At 58.1% G+C, this 19,314-nt stretch overlaps 2 protein-coding genes across 5 annotated transcripts in view; one reads left to right on the top strand and one right to left on the bottom strand.

The window, feature by feature from the left end:
• LOC130581604 (ectonucleoside triphosphate diphosphohydrolase 8-like) overlaps positions 1-4,157 on the top strand; it is a 7,798-nt gene extending 3,641 nt beyond the window's left edge. For both annotated transcript variants that reach the window (XM_057379823.1, XM_057379824.1), the window contains exons 5-10: positions 228-387; positions 915-1,145; positions 1,633-1,893; positions 2,204-2,314; positions 2,650-2,787; positions 3,118-4,157. In XM_057379823.1, coding sequence (XP_057235806.1) covers positions 228-387; positions 915-1,145; positions 1,633-1,893; positions 2,204-2,314; positions 2,650-2,787; positions 3,118-3,327 — 1,111 coding nt within the window. In that variant the 3' untranslated portion in view covers positions 3,328-4,157. The remainder of the gene's footprint in view (positions 1-227; positions 388-914; positions 1,146-1,632; positions 1,894-2,203; positions 2,315-2,649; positions 2,788-3,117) is intronic.
• Positions 4,158-4,161: 4 nt separating this feature from the next.
• LOC130581605 (ectonucleoside triphosphate diphosphohydrolase 8-like) lies at positions 4,162-18,276 on the bottom strand. 3 transcript variants are annotated; one of them, XM_057379825.1, is made up of 10 exons: positions 18,008-18,276; positions 12,583-12,898; positions 11,592-11,709; positions 10,994-11,144; positions 9,858-10,017; positions 8,893-9,126; positions 7,490-7,762; positions 6,802-6,912; positions 5,718-5,855; positions 4,162-5,368 (listed from the first exon to the last, which is right to left on the bottom strand). In XM_057379825.1, the coding sequence occupies exons 2-10, from the start codon at positions 12,703-12,705 to the stop codon at positions 5,186-5,188; spliced, it is 1,491 nt and encodes a 496-aa protein (XP_057235808.1). In that variant the 5' UTR covers positions 12,706-12,898; positions 18,008-18,276; the 3' UTR covers positions 4,162-5,185. The 3 variants fall into 3 exon arrangements, with proteins under 3 accessions (XP_057235808.1, XP_057235809.1, XP_057235811.1); XM_057379826.1 differs by having other exon boundaries at positions 12,583-12,859; XM_057379828.1 differs by having other exon boundaries at positions 12,583-12,719.
• Between the last annotated feature and the right edge of the window lie 1,038 nt (positions 18,277-19,314).

Below are 19,314 nucleotides of genomic sequence, written 5' to 3'. Positions count from 1 at the left end.
CTGTGCCAGGGCTCCAGCAGAGCCCGCAGGCAGCGTTTGCACGGAGATTCCATTGCCCCGGGGGAGGGATTTGGGGTTTGCAGGAGCCATGTGCAGGCAGGGCAGCGATGGGGAGGTGTCCCTGAGCAGCTCCTTGGCAAGGCACAGCAGCCTCTCGCTGCCAGCCCGGCTTCAGAGCTGCCAGGCATGGCCTGCAGCCCCTGAGGGCCTTGTCCCTTTGTTGGCAGGAAGGAGAACAGCACCAAGGCTGAGCGGGTCTTTGCCGAGGTGTCCAAGGCCATCGGGGAGTACCCCGTGGATTTCCGTGGCGCTCGGATCCTGACGGGCAGCGAGGAGGGCTCCTTTGGCTGGATCACTGTCAACTACCTGCTGGGGACACTCGTCAAGGTGCAGCTCGGGGACAGGGAGGGCAGGGGAGCAGGGACAAATCCCTSTTGGAGCTGYAGCCACGTTTCCTCAYTSCCAGAGGAGACAAGAATGGAGGTTTGGGGCAWTGCTCACCAGCCAAATGTCCCCTATGCTCATGGGCTGCAGATTGAACCTCATGAATGTGATGGACAGGATCTTTGTGTCCAGCTCAGCCTGGCCCTGTGCTCTCCTGGTCTGGCACAGGGGTGGATTTTGGGGTCATAGGGATATGGCAGCAATATCAGCCGCTCTCTGGGTGACAGAGTTCCTTTTTCCCTGCTCAGTCTCTGATCCCAGCAGAGGTGCAGCAGCCAAAAGACCACAGCTCAGTGCTCCGTGGAAGTCAGGGTGGGTTGGAGAGGATGTGGGCAGGCAGGGGTAAAACTGGGAGCCAGGAGCACGTGGAAGGTCCCTGCGGGGCTTCTGAGGCCAAAAGTGCTTAAGGGAAGGGAGTGTGGCTGTGAGTCCCCACAGCTCAGCCTAAGCCTCGGTGTGTGTGGGGCCAGTTCTCCTTTGCAGGAATTTGGGAACAKCCCCAGGACACCGAGATTCTGGGGGCTCTGGACCTGGGCGGTGCCTCGACACAAATCACCTTCCAGCCCGGGGTGGCCGTGGAGGACAGGAACACGTCCGTGTTCTTCCGGCTCTACGGCACCAACTACTCCCTGTACAGCCACAGCTACCTGTGCTACGGGCAGAGCCAGGCCCTGAAGATGCTGCTGGCAGCTCTGCAYCAGGTACCTTGGGGCTGCTCAGCCACCTCCCACTGCCATGGAACATCTCCTGCAGCAGTTTTGGGCACGGCTGTGGCAAAGAGTTGGGAACTGGCAGAGCTTTGGATTTTATCTATGGAACCAAAACATTCCCCGCTTTGTGTGGAAGGCAGGGCTGGTTCCAAGCTGGGGCTCTCTTCTCCCCACATCTTGGCCTAGGCTGGCATTTTGTGTCATTTCCCATGCCCAGCTGTGTCCATAGGTTTTTTGCTGTGACCATTGTGTCGCTCTCACTCAAATCCTGCCCAGAGAGAGATTTCTCAGCACAGTCTTGGCACAACTGTGCAGGGACACAGGCAGAGCCCAGCGCTGTGGGAGCCARGGATGCTCGGGGAGCTCTCGGGTGGGACACATCCGATCCTCCTGGGGCGTGGGTGCTGCTGTTTGGGATGGGCTGTGGGAAAGGTCCCGGTGGCATCCCCACCCCATTAATGGCTGTGTCTCTCTCCAGGCCAGCCGGAGTGCCCAGTTCTCCCACCCCTGCTACCCCCGTGGSTACCAGGAGAACGTCACTGTGGCAGAGCTCTATGACAGCCCCTGTGTGCGTGCGCCCAGCTCGGCCAGCCCTGAGCGCGTCCTGACGGTGACGGGGACAGGGGAGCCAGCCRCGTGTGGCACGGCCGTCCGGACACTCTTCAACTTCAGCTGCGGGGCGCAGTGGCCRTGYGGCTTCAACGGGGTCTATCARCCCCCCGTCAGGGGACAGTTCTTCGTAAGCAGCCACATCCCCACAGCTGGGGGAGGGGGGCAGTGGGAGTTTGGGGCATAACCCCTGRAAAATTCTCTTGGAGTCTGCCAGCCCCAGGAGCGGGGATGTATCTGGCACATGGGGACACACAGGGCACTGACCTACGTGCCTGGCAGCAGCAGAGCTGTGCTCTGCCAGCACCAGTCCCTGTCCTTGTGAGCGGTGTTCCCAGACTCCCACAGGATCACTGTCATCCCCTTGCAGTGCTGAGTGGGGCCTTACAGGAGCCCTGGGAGCTTCACTGGCCTCTCACCTTTGGTCTCAACACCCACAGGCCTTCTCGGCGTTTTACCACACSCTTCACTTTCTGAACCTGACAGGAGGGCAGTCCCTGAGCTCKGTCAATGACACCATCACACACATCTGTAACAGCAGCTGGGAGCAGGTGAGATTCTGCCCAAGATTCATTTCASCCGGGCACCGCCAGCCTGAATGCTCATCCTCAGCCCATCCTCYGCTGCAGACAGCTGGAGAGAGCCAGGAGGAGCACCAAGCTCTCTGGAACTGGAGAGAGATGGGAGAGCAGCCTGCAGCCTCCCGGGGCCTCCTTGCTCTCCAGGTCTTCGCTTCTAGCTGCACTGAGGAGCTGTTCCCAGAGGGGCTCACCCAGCACTGCTCCTCGTTCAGCCCCCCGGTTCTCCCCCCACATTTTGGGGCTGTTCCTCAGGGGCTCACCCAGCACTGCTCCCCGTTCAGCCCCCCGTTCTCCCCCTGTTGCAGGTGCAGAAGTTGTTCCCCTTGGCAAGCAGGACCCAGCTCCGTGATGTCTGCTCAGCCAGCTCCTACACCCTCACCCTGCTCCTGCAAGGCTACAAATTCAACCACACAACGTGGCCCAACATCCACTTCACCCAGCAGGTAGGACTGTCCGGCAGCYCCCAGCTTCCACACCTTGTGCCATTGAGTGCCTTGTGCCCACCCTGCTGCTTCTGGGGAAGGGGACCCAGGGCAGCCCAGCCCCACAGCCCATCCCCAGGGCAGCTCTTGAGCCACCCTCACGCAGCTGCTGGCACATCTGGCCTGGCCCTTGGTGCTCTCCCCCAGTTTATGTCACTGCTGGGGCCTCTGCAGCCCAAGGTGGGCACAGGAATGGTGGCTGTGGGGCAGGAGCTGGGGGTGCACGCTCTTCTCTATCCTGCTTGGTACTTTGCAGCGTTTCTCACCCCTGTTCCCCCTCTCTCTGTGCAGGTTGCTAATRTAGACGTGGGCTGGACTCTGGGCTACATGCTCAATCTCACCAACATGATCCCGTCAGAGCCTGCRCCGGCAGTTGTGGGGCTCCAGAGAAGCAGCTGGCTAGCAGCCACAGCTGTCCTGGCCATCATGCTCATCCTCACCTTCTGCCTGCTCACAGCCATGTGCTGCCACAGACACTCCTCAGGCTATGAACATCTGTAGTGGTGCTGCCTCGGGAGGCCACTGAGTCCTGCTGCCCCACCCGAGCGAGGAGCTGCTCTGTGGGGATCACCCCGCTGTGCCCAGGGGCCAGGAATTGTCCTGGGGGGCTCTGAGTCCCGCTCTGGTGGGCTGTAGCTGGCCCAGCTGTAAAGCCTCCTCCCCACAGCTGTGTGCCCTCTGGTTTTCCTTTGCCACGCTACTGTTGGGGATGCTCCAGGAGGGAGCTCAGCACACGGGGTCAGCGCTGTGGGGTGGCTGCAATGGGGCTCAGGGGGGCTGTCACAGCGCTGCTCACAGCCTCCAGCAGAAACCCCCACATGAGTGGGGCTCATGTGTCCTGCCCTGTCCCAGGGGCTGCATCTCCCACGGGCAGGGCTGGCCCCAGGGGCTGCGGCATCAGGGATGGGGGGATGCTGGCCTGGTGGACAGAGCTCAGGCTCTGTGGTGGGGGAATGCACAACCCCCCACTCTCCAGCATGAGGTTCCCTCAAGTCCAGCTGCAGCCCATGCCCTGTGCCTTGCAAAGAGCTCATCCTCCCTTTCCAGCACTCAGAGTGGTTTGGGAACACTGCTGGGACATCAGAGGCAGCTCCCAGGGCCCCCCTCACATTTTTGGGAAGTCCCGCTGGCAGCCAAGCGATGGGTGAGGTAAGACACCTGCTCTCAGAAGGAACAGGCCTGTCCTCATGCCTGTCTGGCTCCTCTCCAAGCTCCAGCAGATGCCTCTGTGTCTCCAGGGACACCTCCCGTGGATTCAAGCRATATTGCCCCTCCCCTGAGTCTCTGTTGTTGCCACCAGCCCTTACCTGGGAGAAGGAAGGAATAAAATCATGACTGGGAGCAAAGTAATAGGCATGTCCCCAYGTGCTGCCAGTGTTTATTTGGGTGGTAAGAGCATTCCACAGGGACACTAAAGGTCTGCCCCTTGCTGTGGGAACGCAAACAACAGTGTGAATCATCCAYAGGGCAGAACCAAAGGCAAAGGCCACATGCAGGGCAGGACTCACAGCCTGCTGGAGCCTCATCCTGACACCCACAGAGTCCAGGCCTTCTGCTGGTGGGACAGTGCTGTCTCCAGGAGGGCACTGAGGAGAATCAATGCCTTCATTCCAGAAGGCAAAAAGGAAGATGAGATGATGAGATGACATGACATGCCGTAAGAAGCTAATGATGAGATGAGATGAGATGAGATGAGATGAGATGAGATGAGATGAGATGAGATGAGATGAGATGAGATGAGATGAGATGAGATGGACTTTGTGGAGGAGCATGGACCACACTTCTGGCTTTAGGTGCTCAGTTTTTCTTCTCTCTCCAAGACCATGTCCATGTAAGCCCCAGCCCTTCCGCAGGGCCAGCTGGGCACCACAGAGCATTCCTCAGGGTTAGGGTTAGGACAGGGAACCGCCCGGCCATTGGTGACCTGCCAGGGACCCACCTGGCCATTGGTGACCACGTCAGACCTGCCAGGGACCTGCTCAGCCATTGGTGACCACGTCAGACCTGCCAGGGACCTGCCTGGCCCATGGTGACTGCGTCAGACCAAGCGTTCCACAGAGCCCCCTGTCCCCAGGTGCCCGCACTGTGCTCCACCAGCCTGTCACTGGGGGACTGTCCCATGGCCCCRGTGGGATGGAGCTGTGTCTGTAAGAGGCAGGGCAGTGATGGGAGGCACATGGAATTGGCTGCTCCCACCGGGTGCTGTGGCAGCCTGCCTCACGCTGGGGCCAGGCCATGGCACGGCTGCCCCCGGTCCCGTGCAGCTCTGTGGGTGGGTGTGTTCAGCAGGCAGGAGCACCAGAACTCCAGCACGGCCCTGCAGCCCAGCTTCATCCCTGCTGAGCTCCCAGACACGGCACTACGCCCACAGCAGCAGGAGCAGGGCAGCTAGCCCCAGGATGAGCGTGAGGATGATGAAGGTGATGGCYGCAGCCCACAGGGAAGGCATGTGTCCCTTCAGGCTGGCTGGGGCCTCGGCTGGGATCATGTTGGTGAGGTTCAGCATGTACCCCAGTGTCCAGCCCGCGTCGGCGCTCCCCACCTGCCCCATGACAGAGGGGACAGGGTTAACCCTGCTGGAGAGCCACTGCTGTCACAGGGCYACCCCTTCCTGCTCAGCCCCAATGGGGCACAGCTGCTGTCCCCACACCAGTGCCACACCGGGATGGGGACAGGCAGGGCTCTCTGGACTGTGCCTCCCCAGCACCCCGACATGGGGACGACTCCTCCCAGCACCACAACACTGGGCTGGCTCCACCCCAGCACCCCAACACGGGCCTGGCTCTCCCCAGCACCCCAACACGGGCCTGGCTCCCCCCAGCACCCCAAAACAGGCCTGGCTCCCCCCAGCATTATCCCTGCCTCTGCTCCGGGCTGGGAGCGCTGCCCACCTTCATCTGGAAGATGATGTTGTTCCAGCTGGTCTCGTTGAATTTGTAGGCGTGGAGGAGCAGGATGAGGATGTAATTGGTGTTGGTGCAGTACTTAGGCAGTCTCTTGGGATTCTCTTTKGGGTAGCTGGAAGATAACTGGGGTGGGGAATGTTTGGGGATGGAGGGAAGTTACTCACAGGCAATTTCTGTGCAGAGACAAAGCCYTGAAATGTGCTGCATGAGAGGCAGTGGCTCCACAGCATCCAGAAAAGAGACTTCAGGGCCAGGCAGTGATTTTGGACCTGTCTATACAGGSCAGCTCCTTTGGGGAGGATTTACACCCCACATGGAAACAGGCGCACATTAGAGCTCCTCCTGCCCCAGATCCTCCCACCTCATCCTCCTCACATGSAAGGGGGTCCTGCTCTCTGCCCCATGGTGTGCTGGCACATCTCTGGGCGCATCCACCCCCATTTGCTGCCCAGAGCAGCTGTGGCTGCCCCAATCCCTGGAAGTGTTCAAGGCCAGGTTGGATGCACTTAGAGCAACCTGGGATAGTGGAAAGTGTCCCTGCTCATGTCAAGGATGTGGAACAAGGTGAGCCTTCCAAACCAAACCAGTCTGAAATTCTATGATTCCATGATTTGACTCATCTCCAACATGGTGCCCGCAGCTGGCTCTGCTCTCACCATCCTCCCGTGCTACAGATCCACCCCCATCCCATCCCATCCCATCCCATCCCATCCCATCCCATCCCATCCCATCCCATCCCATCCCATCCCATCCCATCCCATCCCATCCCATCCCATCCCATCCCATCCCATCCCATCCCATCCCCATCCCCACCTCCATCCCCAGCTCCTGTGCTGGAGATGAGCTCTGGCAGTCCTTGCCTGCCCTGGCTGCCCTTTTCCCAGGCTGTGTGAGCAAGGAGTGGATGCAGGACAGCCACAGCTCCACACAGACCTCAGGGATGGCTCTGCTGTGTAGGGCACAGCTCAGAACCAGGGAGCCTGGCCCTGGAGGGGTCCCCACACCCTTCCCCCACCCCAGGACCCTCTTTTGTGAATCCACACCATAGCCTCCATCCTGAGGAACGTACATCCTCCCAGCTCCTCGTGCAGAGCTCCTCAATGGCCTGYCTGACCACGGCCAGTGGCTGCCCCTCCGTCAGGTTCAGGAACTTGAAGTTATAGTAAAAGGCAGAGAAGGCCTGGAAGGTCAGAGACAGAGATGCTGGTGAGCTGCATGRGGAACTCCTGGCAGCTGCAGCAGGAGCTGAGGCTTGTCCTTCACACGATTTGTCCCACCCCATGTGGTCCCAGGGCAGGGTTGTCCCTGTCCCAGCAGGTGATGACCTGGGAGTTGGTGCCTGCTGGTGAYAGCAGCATGGCCTGCACAGCCAGAGCCTTGCCTGAAGGCTGCTGGCTAAACTCCTGGAGTTTTACCAAAARCTTGGATTTTGACAAACCCCTGTTTTATTAACAAATCCATAGGAGTGGCCAAGGCCAGGCTGGACAGGGCTTGGARCAGCCTGGGACAGTGGAAGRTGTCCCTGCCCATGGCAGCTCAAGATGAGCTTTAAGGCCCCTTCAACCCAAACGTTTGGGGCTTGATGACTCTGGACATGGTGCCGTTGGAGATTTGGCTGGAACACCAGCAGCAGCAGTCCCCAGGCTGCCCTCAGGCTGTGGTGCTTTGGCAGCTTCTTGCCCCCGGTCCCTGCAGGGTGGTGACAATGTCACGGGGCACCCGGAGCCACTCTTCCCTGAAGGGTGGATTTGCCTTACAATGAACTGTCCCCGGAGCGGGGGTTGGTAGACGCCGTCAAAGGTGCATTCCTGGCTCTGGCCACACGCGGAGAAGTTGAAGAGCTTCCTGATGGCTGCTCGGCAGCCGCTGGCATTGCCCCTGCCCTCCAGGGTGACATTGATGTCGCCCCGGGGCAGGCGCGGGTCGCTGCTGTCGGTGCAGGGGCTGGCACGGAACGAGGACACCGGGACGGTCTCGTTGTAGCCCTTTGGGTAGCAGGGGTGGTGGACTCGTGTGCTGGGGGAYGACTCCTGGGGACAGCAAAAGGCAGCTGCAGCTCCTGCAGCCCCTCCGGGCTCTGTGGGGACACACTCAGCATCCCCCCAGGAGCCACAGGCAGCAGCATCTCCYGAGTCCTCGGCAGGGAAAGGCCCTCCTGCCCTTCAGTCCTGGTCCTGTTGGCTGTGTGCAGTCCCAGCATGAGCCCGGCACTCATTCCCACTGTGTTTTGTCTCATTCCCTCTCCCACAGAGGCACAGCAGCCTCAAAGACCCAGCACATCTCTGCCCTGGCCAGGAGGATCATTTTGGGGACATGCACAGCCCTTTCCACCCCAGCTGCAGTTCTTGTTCTGGCTCCAACCCCATCCAGGGTCACCAGCTGGGACTTTCCTGGCCATAGAGCAAGGGCAAACCCTTCTAGCTCAACAAGGCAGCTCTGCTGGAARGGTGAGCTCCATGAAGATGGTTTTGAGCTCTGACCTCCCAAAAATGGCCTGAGAAAGGTCCTCTGTTCACCTTTCTGAGGTCCATGRAGCCACAGAGTAGCTGAGGCTCAGGGAGCTGCAGATTCCCTGTGCCAACCTCTCTTAAAGTGTGACCAACTGGAGCAGGTTGCTCAGAGCCTCATCCCATCAAGTTCTGAGKATCTCCCGGGATGACGACTCTACACCATTTCTGGATCCTATTCCAATATCTGATCATTCCTATTGAGGAAAATTTTCCCCATCTGGCTGGTAACTCAGACGTTCCAGCTTGTGYCCCTGCACTTCTGACCTCTGAGAAGAGCCTGCATTTTTGTACACCCAGTATAAATCCAGAAGTTCCCAAACTTCCCCTTTMGACATGTCCCCTGTCCCTGAAAGCATCCAAGGCCAAGTKGTATTGGGCTTGGAGCAGCCTGKGACAGTGGAAGGTGTCCCTGTCCATGGCAGGGGTGGGACTGGATGGGTGTTAAGGTCCCTTCCCACCCAAACCCAAACCAGTCTGTGACTCCATGATGTCCGTGCTCCTCTCCACATTTGCCCTGCTGTGCTCCAAGGAGCCTTTCCCTTCTCCCAGCCCTTGCTCTCTCTGGAAGGGCTCTGCCTTTGTTTATGCATTAACAGGTCTGTGGTTGGCACCATGACACCACAGGTCAGTTACCCCTGAGTTCCTCTCACCACGATTAATTCCTTCGCCAGCCGCTTCAGCATCTCGTTCTGCCCGTAGCAGAGGTAGCTGTGGGTGTAGATGTTGTAGCTGTACCCGTACAGGGTYAACTCAGGGCCTTTATTCTGGCTCATCACTGAACCTTTGGGCAYAAAGGTGATTTGAGTGGATGCTCCTCCAAGGTCCAGTGCCCCAAAAATGTTGGCTGCCTCTGGACGGAGCCACATGTGTGCTTTGGGGGAGTACTGCCGAGGAGAGACACGAGAAGAGGAGGGTTAGTACAGAATGCCCTGAGCAATATTCTCACCCCATTGAAATCATCAGGACTTTTTTTTCACTAAATTCAATGGTTATTCAGTTATTTCTGTGTGTTGGGCCCCCCACTCTCCCTGCCCAGCCAGCCTGGATATTTATCAGGGGCAGAACAGAACTCTGATGGTCAGTAAGTGTCAATGTGCTGTGGGCTCTGAGTCACCATCCCCAAAGTGGGTGGTGGGGACTGGCTTGGGGACCTGCCCTTCCCGAGGAGGCTGCAGGAGGAAGGATTTCCATGCAGGAATCCTCTAACAGCCCCCACAGGAGCCCGACAGGCCAGCAGCGCACTGAGCTGTGGCAGGGCTGGGATAGAGTTCGGTCTGAGCTGCCCTCAGTCTGGCACACTGAACCAGAACTGGAGTCTCTCACAGGGAGATGGAGCTTCCCAGGGAAGAGAGACAAAGCCCAGCTGGGCTGCACTGACCTCACTGTCTCCTGAGACTCTCTGTCCTCCCAGGGTGGAGATTTCCCTGAGCTCTTACCAGACACCCTCATTCCTGAGCTTTCCCTCCTCACTCACGGTGGGCAAGCCAGAGAATGTCTCCTTCCCCTGGATCATTCCCTAAAGCCACTAACCCTGACCTSCCCTGCACCAAGAAAGCTTAGGGAAAATCAGAAAAGCTGTATTAGCAAAGGAGGGGGCATTCCAGCCCTGTCCMACCTTGGTGAAGGAGTCCAGCAGGTAGTTGATGGTGATCCAGCCATAAGCCCCCTCCTCCTCTCCAGAAAGGATCTGAGCCCCTTTGAAAGCCACAGGATACTCCTGCATGGTTTTGGCGACTTCAGCCAGGACCTGCTCTGCTGCTGAGCTGTTCTGTTCCCTAGGAAGGATGCAGAGGACGAGACAACCCAGCTACASCAGAGGAAACACGAGGAAAGAGTCTGGTTCTGTCCCTGTTCCARCTCCTGGTTGTGCAAAAAGCAGCCTGTTTGAAAGGGTGATTCCTGCTCTGTGACTTATCAGAGCTGCCTGTACGGGGTAAATCCCAGCTGTCTCAGCTTGCTTTACCAATCTAGGGGCAATAGCAACCTCTGGCCTCCAGTGCAGCTYGGTCCCAGACACCCAGAGCTTTCCCAGGCCACCCTTCCCTGCCTCAGTGCTGGGGGCTGGAGAGGATCATGCTGCAGGACCCAGMTTTGGACATCACCCGCTGGCTGTGCCCAAGCAGGGCTGGTTGCTGATCCCCAGGGTCTTTTTGGGAAGGTTCCAGCCTGGGTTCAGACCTCTCAGTGGGGAAGATGTCTCAGGGCTGTTGTTGCTCTCTGAAACAAGCAACCTTCAGGCCATGGCCCAGCTCCTTCCCAGGTCTGACTGCCAGGGCATGGAAATAACGTGAGCTATCTGCAGCCATCAAACCAAGAGCTGTGAAATGAAGGTTGGCATTTGAAGAGAGCTCATATGGGCTGGTGAAAGGTGAGGACAGGACCTGCAGCACTGCATCACCTCCTGCCTCTGCCCCACTCACCCTCCAGCACCCATCCACCTAGGCAGGTGGCTCATCTCCTGGTGGCATCCCAACCCCCTTAATTTTCGGGAATAATGAAGAGCAAAGAGAGCTCTGAAAAGCATTTCTTGCTCGGAACTGGGTATGCATCACCGTCCTGGAATGTCCCAACAGACATTGTCCAGAGGCTCAGGACAGTTCAGCCAGCCCTGTGTCCCCACCAGGCTGCCTTTGCCCTTCTCCCCAGTCACTTGCCCATGGCTGTGTGGGAGCTGGGGTGCTGGCCCTGTACAGGACACTGTTGTGGCAGGGRCTGTTTGTCCCTGCTGTCCCCTCCTGCACCCAGCCATACCTCAGCAGCCTCATGCCAGCCGTTGCTCCGAGATAAGCTGGGACATCCCTCTGCTTCTCGGCAGGAACAGCCACCAGGGCTTTATGCAGGCACTCCCTTAAGGAATTGCCAGCTTCAGGGGGATTGTTGGTATAGCTTGAGATGCCTTGCCCTGGAAAAGAATTCACAATGGGACAGGCTGATGGCAATGGCTCGGGCCAGGCTTGTGAGAGCAAGAGGGCACAGGGCAGTGACAGCTGTCACCTCTTAGCCCCAAAGGTGCTTTGCCAGGGTCCCCTGGTCCCATGAGATCTGACTGAGTCACACCCCCATTCCTCTCCCATATGTCCCATGCTTTCAGCAGTGTCCCCAGCACCATGGGTGACACCTCCCCAGCCAGAACAGCAGCTAGGGGCACTCCAAGGTGGAGGAACAAAACTGATTCACCATCGAATGCTTCAGTCCCACCCAGTGGGAACCAAATGGTGCTGTGGCTTGGGGATCAGGGAACGTCCAGCCACAGCCACAGCTCCCCCGTGCCTGTAGTGCCAGCCAGGTCACCCCACCCACCACACGAACACACAGGGCAGGACAGAGCCCATGGCAGGGGGATACTGACCCTGGACATCACAGGACAAGGTCTGGCTGACCACTGCAGTGTCATTCTCCTTGTCTGAATCCCACTCGTAGACAAACAGAGAGGTGTGAGATGAGCCCGCGTCAAACACCAGCCCATACTGGGAGGGAAACAAAGACATCATGAAGGGGGAAGAGCAGCAGCCTGGCCCCGGCCCCACTGTGACCCTGCCAGGGCAGTGGGGCCAGAAGATGCCCCAAAACCCATATCAGAGGCACAGTTGTGCCAAGGCAGAGCAGAGCAGTGGCCTCAGCCCCCACAGTGATTGAGGGATTTTGTCATTCCTTCTCCTGAGGTCTGTGCTGYAATGCCAGCTCACACAAACATTTCCTGTTGTTTCCTCATGCTTTTTTATTTTCTTTCATGGTCACATACCTTTTGTGTCCACACTGGCCCCACCTTGGGGCCTGCAACTCTGCCTGCATCTCTGGTGCTCCCTGCTGCCCCATGGTGCTCCCCAGCCTGGCAGGGACTGGCAGGGCCCCTCCAGGAGCACTCAGCCACCTGCCTGTCCCCCACAAAGCCCTCCAGCTCACCCTAAATYCCTGCCAGCCCTCTGCCAGCAGCTGGGGGGATGCCATGCTCAAGACACTACATGTGGAAGCAGGATGCCAYGGTGTAAGTGGGTTGGGACAGGCTGGGGGGAGCTGGCAGGAGCAAAGGGCACACAGAGGGGCCATGCCCCACACTGCCCTAGGGCTCTGCCCTACCCATCTGCCTGAGGTAATCTCCTCCAAAGCTGGCACAGCGTGGTGACAAGTTCCACAGAAGGCTTTTCGCTGTGACTTGGAGCTGGCCAGGCTGCGTTTCTCCTGCCTGCACCTCGAGGTGGGGACAAAACACCCACCCTGCCATTGCCAGGCAAGTCCTGACCCCACTTCCCCTCCTAGCCCCACGGACCAGCTGCTGGCTCTGGCACCTGCCCAAGGTGACTGGGCCACCACAGGWGCTCAGGGACCTTCTCTGGGCTCACCTTGACCGTGGGTGGCAGCGTCACATCTTCAACCCTCACCAGGCTGAGAATCAGGGCGATGATGGAGAGTGACACCAGCACCCCAACAATGGCACTGGTGAAGGGCTTCTTCTTAGCCAGCATTGGGGTGAAGGCTCCTGAAAACCCAAACAGGGCAGAAAGGTGCTTGGACAGCTGGGAACAATGGTGCCAGTGAAAGCTGCAGGGACATCCACTCTGAAAGGTGACGCCTGTCTCAAGCTGTGCCRCTCAGAAATCCTGGTGAATAGTCAGCTCTCTTCGTGGGAAAAGCAGTATTAGAATAAAATACCGGCAGCTGGAAGAAAGAGGSGTTGGTTGCCCAGCAGCCTGGCAGAGACATGATGGATCACAACAATCTTCCAGGTCCCGCACCCGCCCCTGCCCAGCTGCCCACTGCTGGCAAGGACCAGGTCTGGGAGGGGTGGGAGGAACTCTGCACWGAACAGAGGAGAGAGAGCACGGGAATCTGCAGCAGCCCTCAGTGTGAGGTACTAAAGGGAGGGGGCTGCAGTTCACAGGCTGTGAGAAAGGTCAGCTCACCTGGGGCACTCCCAGAGCYCTGCACCCAGCAGCACCCAGGCTGTGTCCCGGTGGGACCCCTCAGGGTGGGCTCTGTGCTCCCCCCAGTGCAGCAAACCCAGCTTGGACTTGCCTTTCATATCCTCTGGAAGTGGATACTGCTAGAAAACCTTTCCTCCATTGTTTTCTCCAGGAGCTCATCAGCCTCAGGTGAAACTCTCCAATATCTGTTSTGTGGTTTGCCTTGTAGGTGTATATTCATTGCCCAGTTTGGGATTGTCCTTATCTTCGGCCAATTAGTTCCTCCTCCTCCTCATTTGTTAACCCTTGTTCCTCTGAGGARGGTGCTGTCACACCCTCTGCTCTCACCAGCCCTGACACTTCCATTCCAAGTTCTCTGCAKGGTCTGTAAGAGGTGAAGGGACATTTGCAGTATCCAGGGCTCTGGAATCTAACAGGGTGGTAGGTACCTGCTAATGAGTTTTACTACAATGAGATGGAAACRTCAGAGGGAAGGATTGCCCTGCTCWGGGGTCTCAGCGACACTGCTGGGCTTTGCTGTGACACAGGAGAAGCCAAGACACTGTCATGGCCCAGGGGGSCTGTGGTCACCCCTTGCCTGTGTGTGACCCCGCTTTGTGCTGCTCCTGGGGGTCCCTGCAGATCCCGAGCAGAGGTCAGCGAGTGCAGAGGACTCAGGAGTTCCCTGGAAGGGCTGGGAACAGAAACCTGCTCTCTCCAGGCCATCCAGCCGAGCTGTTTCCTGCTGATTCAGCTCCCTGATAAGAGCCTGGCGGGGCTATCACAAGGATCTGCGGGCAAGGACCCAGTTCCAGCTTCCTGAGCTGAGTCAAACGGGGCAGTTCCAGGGGGAAATGCTGTGCTGGGGAGCCCTYATTGCCCCTGATCCTGCCCAGCACCTTTGCGGTGTTTCAGAGGTGCTGCTGTTTGCACTGGCAATGTCACTGTGCTGTGACGCAGTCCCCGGTGCTCTCATAGCTCWGGGTCACTCCCTCTTCCTTGTTGTCCCTAATCTGGGATCTTGCACCCCGTGTGCGAGAAGCAGATTCATGAACTGAGTCGAGATAATGGTTTAATTTCCCATCTATGCACAGGTGGGTGCTGGCTGGTGAATCACCAAAGCTGACACACCCTCAGCATGCCAGGTGCCCAATTTTACACATTTGAAGCAACAGACATCAGCATTTCCCTAGAGGTGACAACAAAAAGAGCAGCTATTGGTTTTGCAATCTCTGCCTCATTTAAAGATACCCTGCACACTCCTTTTACAGCTCATGCTCTGTGGGGAAGGGGTTTCTGTGAGTAAGGGGTGATCACAGCCTGTGGGCAGGKGTTTTACTATGCTGAGCACAGTAATCACACAACATTCTTCTTTGGCTTTGTAATTTGATTTATAGCATCCTCCCGCTTTTCAGTTCTCCAGTCATGGCTCTCAGTTTCTGCAGGATTGGTTATTCCCTCATCTTTCCTAAATTCTTTTGTTTGTCCTGTACTGCATGGATTTTTAACCACATATATGTCCACAGCGCATTTCCCGTAAGTCTCACCCTATTTCTGGAAAAACATAGTTGACTCTTCCCTGAAAGAACAAAATAAACATGTATTCTTTCATTTTGTGATAGGATGGCATGTCAGGACAGTCTCTMTGGGCTCAGGGCACTTCAGCATTCCCATGGCAATCTCCTTTGRGGTGGCTCCTGAAGCCCAGAGGGTGCCACCCCTCCTGCATTCCCACCTCCACACCAAGCATAACCTTTGGATTCTGATGGATCCAGTGGAAGGGGTGAAGGAGTGTCCCTGCTCTGGAAATGCCCCGCTGCCTGCACAGGGCTGTTCTGAGGGGGGGTCTTGTCCCACTCAGCACAGAGAGGCACTGAACAGCTCTGGTGGCATTGTCAGTGGCTGTGTGTGCCCAGAGAGGACCAAAACCTCCAGCTCCAAGTCCAAACACAGCATGAGCAACTCTTCACTCTTCCTGTCCCTTTTCATAGTAAAGAAATAGTCCCAGAGGTTTTGTTGAGGGGCTGTTCCCCTTGCCCATGCTGGCCCCAYGTGCAGCCCTGACCTTCTGCCAGGTGATGCTGGGGTGTTGCCCTGGCTGGGCTCTGGGTGCTGAATCACAAGGATTTGCATGGAAGGACACAGTTCCAGCTGCCTTATCTCAGCTGAGTCCAACAGGGCAATGCTGGGAGGAAAATGCTGTGCAGGGGAGTCCTCATTGCCCCTGACCCTCCCAGCAACACCCTGGCAACACCCCAGCCCTGTGCTTCCTTCCTCCAGCCCTCAATTCTCTTCAGACAATCCCACCCAAAGGGCTGTCTCTGCTAAAATTCAGGGTGTCAGGGTGATGAGGTGTACGAGCACCACAGCACCTGGAAGGTGCCTGGCCCAGGAGCACCTTCTCTCACGTGGCTCTCCTTGCCCCAGCCCTGTTTAGTGTCRGGGCTGGGCTCTGCTGAGAGTGAATTGTGCTGTTTGCTCGTAATTGAGAAAGGGACCAAATGTCTCATTCTGGCTTCTGATAGACAAATCTGCAGCGAAGAAGTGTGGCTAGAGTACACACACACCCTGTTTGATCTGCTTTTGACATGTATTTATTTGCCCGTGGCCCTTGCAGTGACTGTGGGACCTAGAAGGAAGTTGTCGGGCTGGTGTGGGGCTCCAGCCCAGCCATTGCTGCCAGGCACTGGGCTGACTGGTGTTTGTGAAATGACATCACCTCCATTGCAAGCCCCTTCCTGGTGCCTTCTGAGAGAAAAGCACCCTGACTCAGGTTTAAAAAAGGGACTCTCATTTCCCCAGCACTCAGTTATGCTCCATGAGGTCACCCCCATGCTGGGGTGGGAGGTGCAGGCAGTGGCCCTGAGCACATCCCATGTCTCCAGGTGAGCTTCTCCTGCCCTGTGTTCCTCTGCTGGACATACCCTGTCCCAGCAGGGCCCAGCCCCAGCCCCCCTTTCACTCTGAGTGCAGCAGGACTGGTGGAGTTTGGGCCATTTGAAGCTTCCTTGTGGATCCCTGGCTGTTCCTGGCTGGCAAGCAGCACACCAGACCTGTACTCCTGTGCACCCCTTTCCCAGTGATCAAACATGGCCTGGCTGCCCTGAGTGTGACAGTSCTGGTGCCACCTCCCAGCTGGGGGTGCTCCCAGGCAGGGACATGTACCTGGAGCCACCCATGGACAGCCCAGTCCATTCCCATCCCCCGGCACAGCTACAGCAGCTCCTACCCCCAGGGTGCTCAGGTGGGGCTCAGCACAGCACCTGCACCCCATGAGACCCCCAGAATTAATGACATCAATGGAAACATCGGTCTTTCGATGGCAGCAGTGGCTGAGCCCCCAGGGCAGGGTGCCAGGGGATGGACACAGCTCCCTGCTGGGGGTCAGTGTGTCCAGCACTGTGGTCATGGGCTCTGTGCCTGCTGGGATGGAGGGATGRGGGGAGGGATGCTCCAGGAGCCTGGGGTACCCTCTCACAGCTATGTGACCTGACAGAACCAAGGCCAAGGTATTTCAGGTGTGACTCATGAGAGCCTCAGGCACGGACTCTCCTCTGAACCCTGAAGAGTTTTCCCCTGAGCACAGGGAAATGAGGATGAAGCCCCCTCAGGGGGTGGGGGGGGGGATTTGGATTTTCCCTTCCACTACTGTCACAGTGAGTGGCTGGGGACAGCACAGGAGGGAGATTGAGGCAAGAAGCAGCTCTGGAGATGTCTGATTGCCTCCAACACAATCATGGTGCCATGAGAAAACAAGGCAGAAGGTGAAAGGATGAGGGATGGAGATGTCTGTCCCTCACTAATGCCAGGGTGACAGAACTGCTCCAACCACCACCTCMGTGTGCTTCCAGGAGGCAGCTCCCAGGCCAGAGCCACCCACCACACTGGGGTGCTGAACCACCCGTGCACTGAGGAAGCCACATGGTCCCCAGGTGCTGCCCACGTTGAGATGCAGGGAGGGATGGAGGTCCCAAGGGCCATCCATTCCCAGTGGTCTCATTTGGGAGCCCCCTTGTCCCTCTGGAGGCTCAGGTCAAGCCAGACCCTGCCCTCCAGGAGCATGGAGCCCATCTGTGACCGCCTTCTCTCCTGTTATTGCACCCATCCCTGATTCCAGGTGGCTCTCCAGGGGCTGCTCCTGTCCCCACAGGAGCTGGGACATGCAGAGAGGGCTGGCAGCCAGTGCCAGTAGTGCCCCCTCTGTCACAGGAATGCTGGTTTGGCCCCTGGGCTGGCCTGTGCGGAGGCTCCTTCCCCACCAGCCCAGGGTTCAGAGAGCTTTGGGGCTGGGGTCTGCAGCAGCCTGGGGAAACTGCATCAACTGCCAGACCTCCAGTCTGGGAGCTGGGGCATTCCTCTACTGCTGAGTTTGGGAAAGGCCCAGCTGGARGCAGTACCTAACCACCAGCCACAGCAACAAAAATAAACCCAGAGGGGAGATTCTCATCTTTGCCAGAGCGTGTTCCATTGTGGAGAGTCTCCTGCCCCATGCCAAAGACCTCAGTGCTCGCACCGGGCAGGGAATGGGTGTCAGGGGCCCCTCAAGTTATGTCAGCAGGTGGAGGGTCCAGCAGGATTTCTGCAAGAGGGAAGGAGCTCTGTGTGGCCACAGGCTGGTGTCCCAGCACTGCCCACTGCTGGGTGCCAGGGCAAATGCCMCAGCAGGGTTTGTTCCAGGACTTGGTGGCCCTGGGCACAGCAGGCGACTCCTCTGCACCAGGCACAAATCCTGGGAAAGGACRTAGCTAGTCCTGGCTGCCAGACCATGCCCCCACCCCAGCACCCCTCAGGGCAGCACAGCCAGTGTCACTGTTCAGCACTGTGTCATCCCTGTGTCCCTACACATCCCAGGGAACTGCCTTACCTCACAGGAGCAGGTAATGCTGGGAYGTGTTGACGGCTGGCTCGTCCCAAAGGCAGCAGCAAAGCACTGGCAAAGCCACTTGCAGGCGAGGCACTGGGGGTGGCACACACGAGGATGTGGCACACAGGGGGCTGTGGCACTGTCCCCTTGTGTCGGGCACCACGCCCCAGCAACTGGTGTTAGTTTGGGGCTGACCATCCCAGCCGGGCAGCAGGAAATGCTCGGTGTCTGTCAGCGTCGCAGCGAGGCTGAGGGATGTGATCATCCATTTGATCTTCTTCGGCTGCAATGAGCCCCTTCCTTAGTTTATTAATGAGCTGCTGGTTGGGAGTGTCCAAAGGCCCCATGGGTCCCCAGGGCCACTCAGTGAGTGTCCCCTCGTGACTCAGAGGCTTTGCTGCGCATCCTGCCCGTCTCCGTGTTCCTCAGCTGCTATGGCTCCAGTCCCTCAGCCCTATAGGAGACACTGACCCCACCCAGCTCCCAGCCCCATGGCCCCCCCAGCCCCACACCAGTGACCCTGTGCCACTGCTGACACTGTTTGTGTGACAGCAGGTGATGGAACACCCGCGGGCTGTGCGCTCAGGGTGATTGGGGGTGTTGGTACAGCCACACCAAGAGGGGAATGACCTCACACCCTGTGAGCTGCAGGTGATGAGGAGCAGTTGGCTGCCTCCTCCCTGTCCTCGGCCAGGTGAGTGCATGAGTGGCTCCAAGGGGCCCAACCTGAACACCTGGGGCTGCTACAATGACACCAACCCTSGGAAATCACTTCCCAAGGTGAAGCAGGAGCTGAAGAGCAGCTGTGAGGCAGGTCCAGTGCCACCTCAGGGTGTGCAAGAATCACAGAATCGCAGAATATCCTGGGCTGGGAGGGRCCCCCATGATCATCCAGTCCAGMYCCTRKCCCTGCCCAGACACCCCAACAACCCCACCCTGTCCATCCCTGGCAGCGCTGTCCAAACGCTCCTGGAGCTCTGGCAGCCTCGGGGCCGGGACCATTCCCTGGGGAGCCTGGGCAGTGCCAGCACCCTCTGGGGACAGAAGAATCTTTCCCTGATCTCCAGCCTGAGCCTGCCCTGGCCCARCTCCAGCCATTCCCTGGKTCCWGTCCCTSTYCCAGAGCAGAGATYGGAGCTGCCCCTCAGGAGGAGCTGCAGAYCCYGGGTGAGGTTTGAYCTCAGTCTCCTYCAGCTGAACAATCCCAGTGCCCTCAGCTGCTCCTGAGAGCCCGTCCAGACCCATCAGCCTCCAACGTGYCMCTCCTTTGAACACTCTCTGACRGCTTTAGATCTTTCTTACAATGT

The sequence above is a fragment of the Malurus melanocephalus genome, unplaced genomic scaffold (genome assembly GCF_030028575.1).
Source record: "Malurus melanocephalus ecotype Western Australia unplaced genomic scaffold, MMel_1.1 scaffold_424, whole genome shotgun sequence".
In the NCBI taxonomy this organism is placed as follows: Eukaryota; Metazoa; Chordata; class Aves; order Passeriformes; family Maluridae; genus Malurus; species Malurus melanocephalus.
Note: the sequence above shows the minus strand (reverse complement) of the source record. Positions and strands in the feature narration are given on the sequence as shown.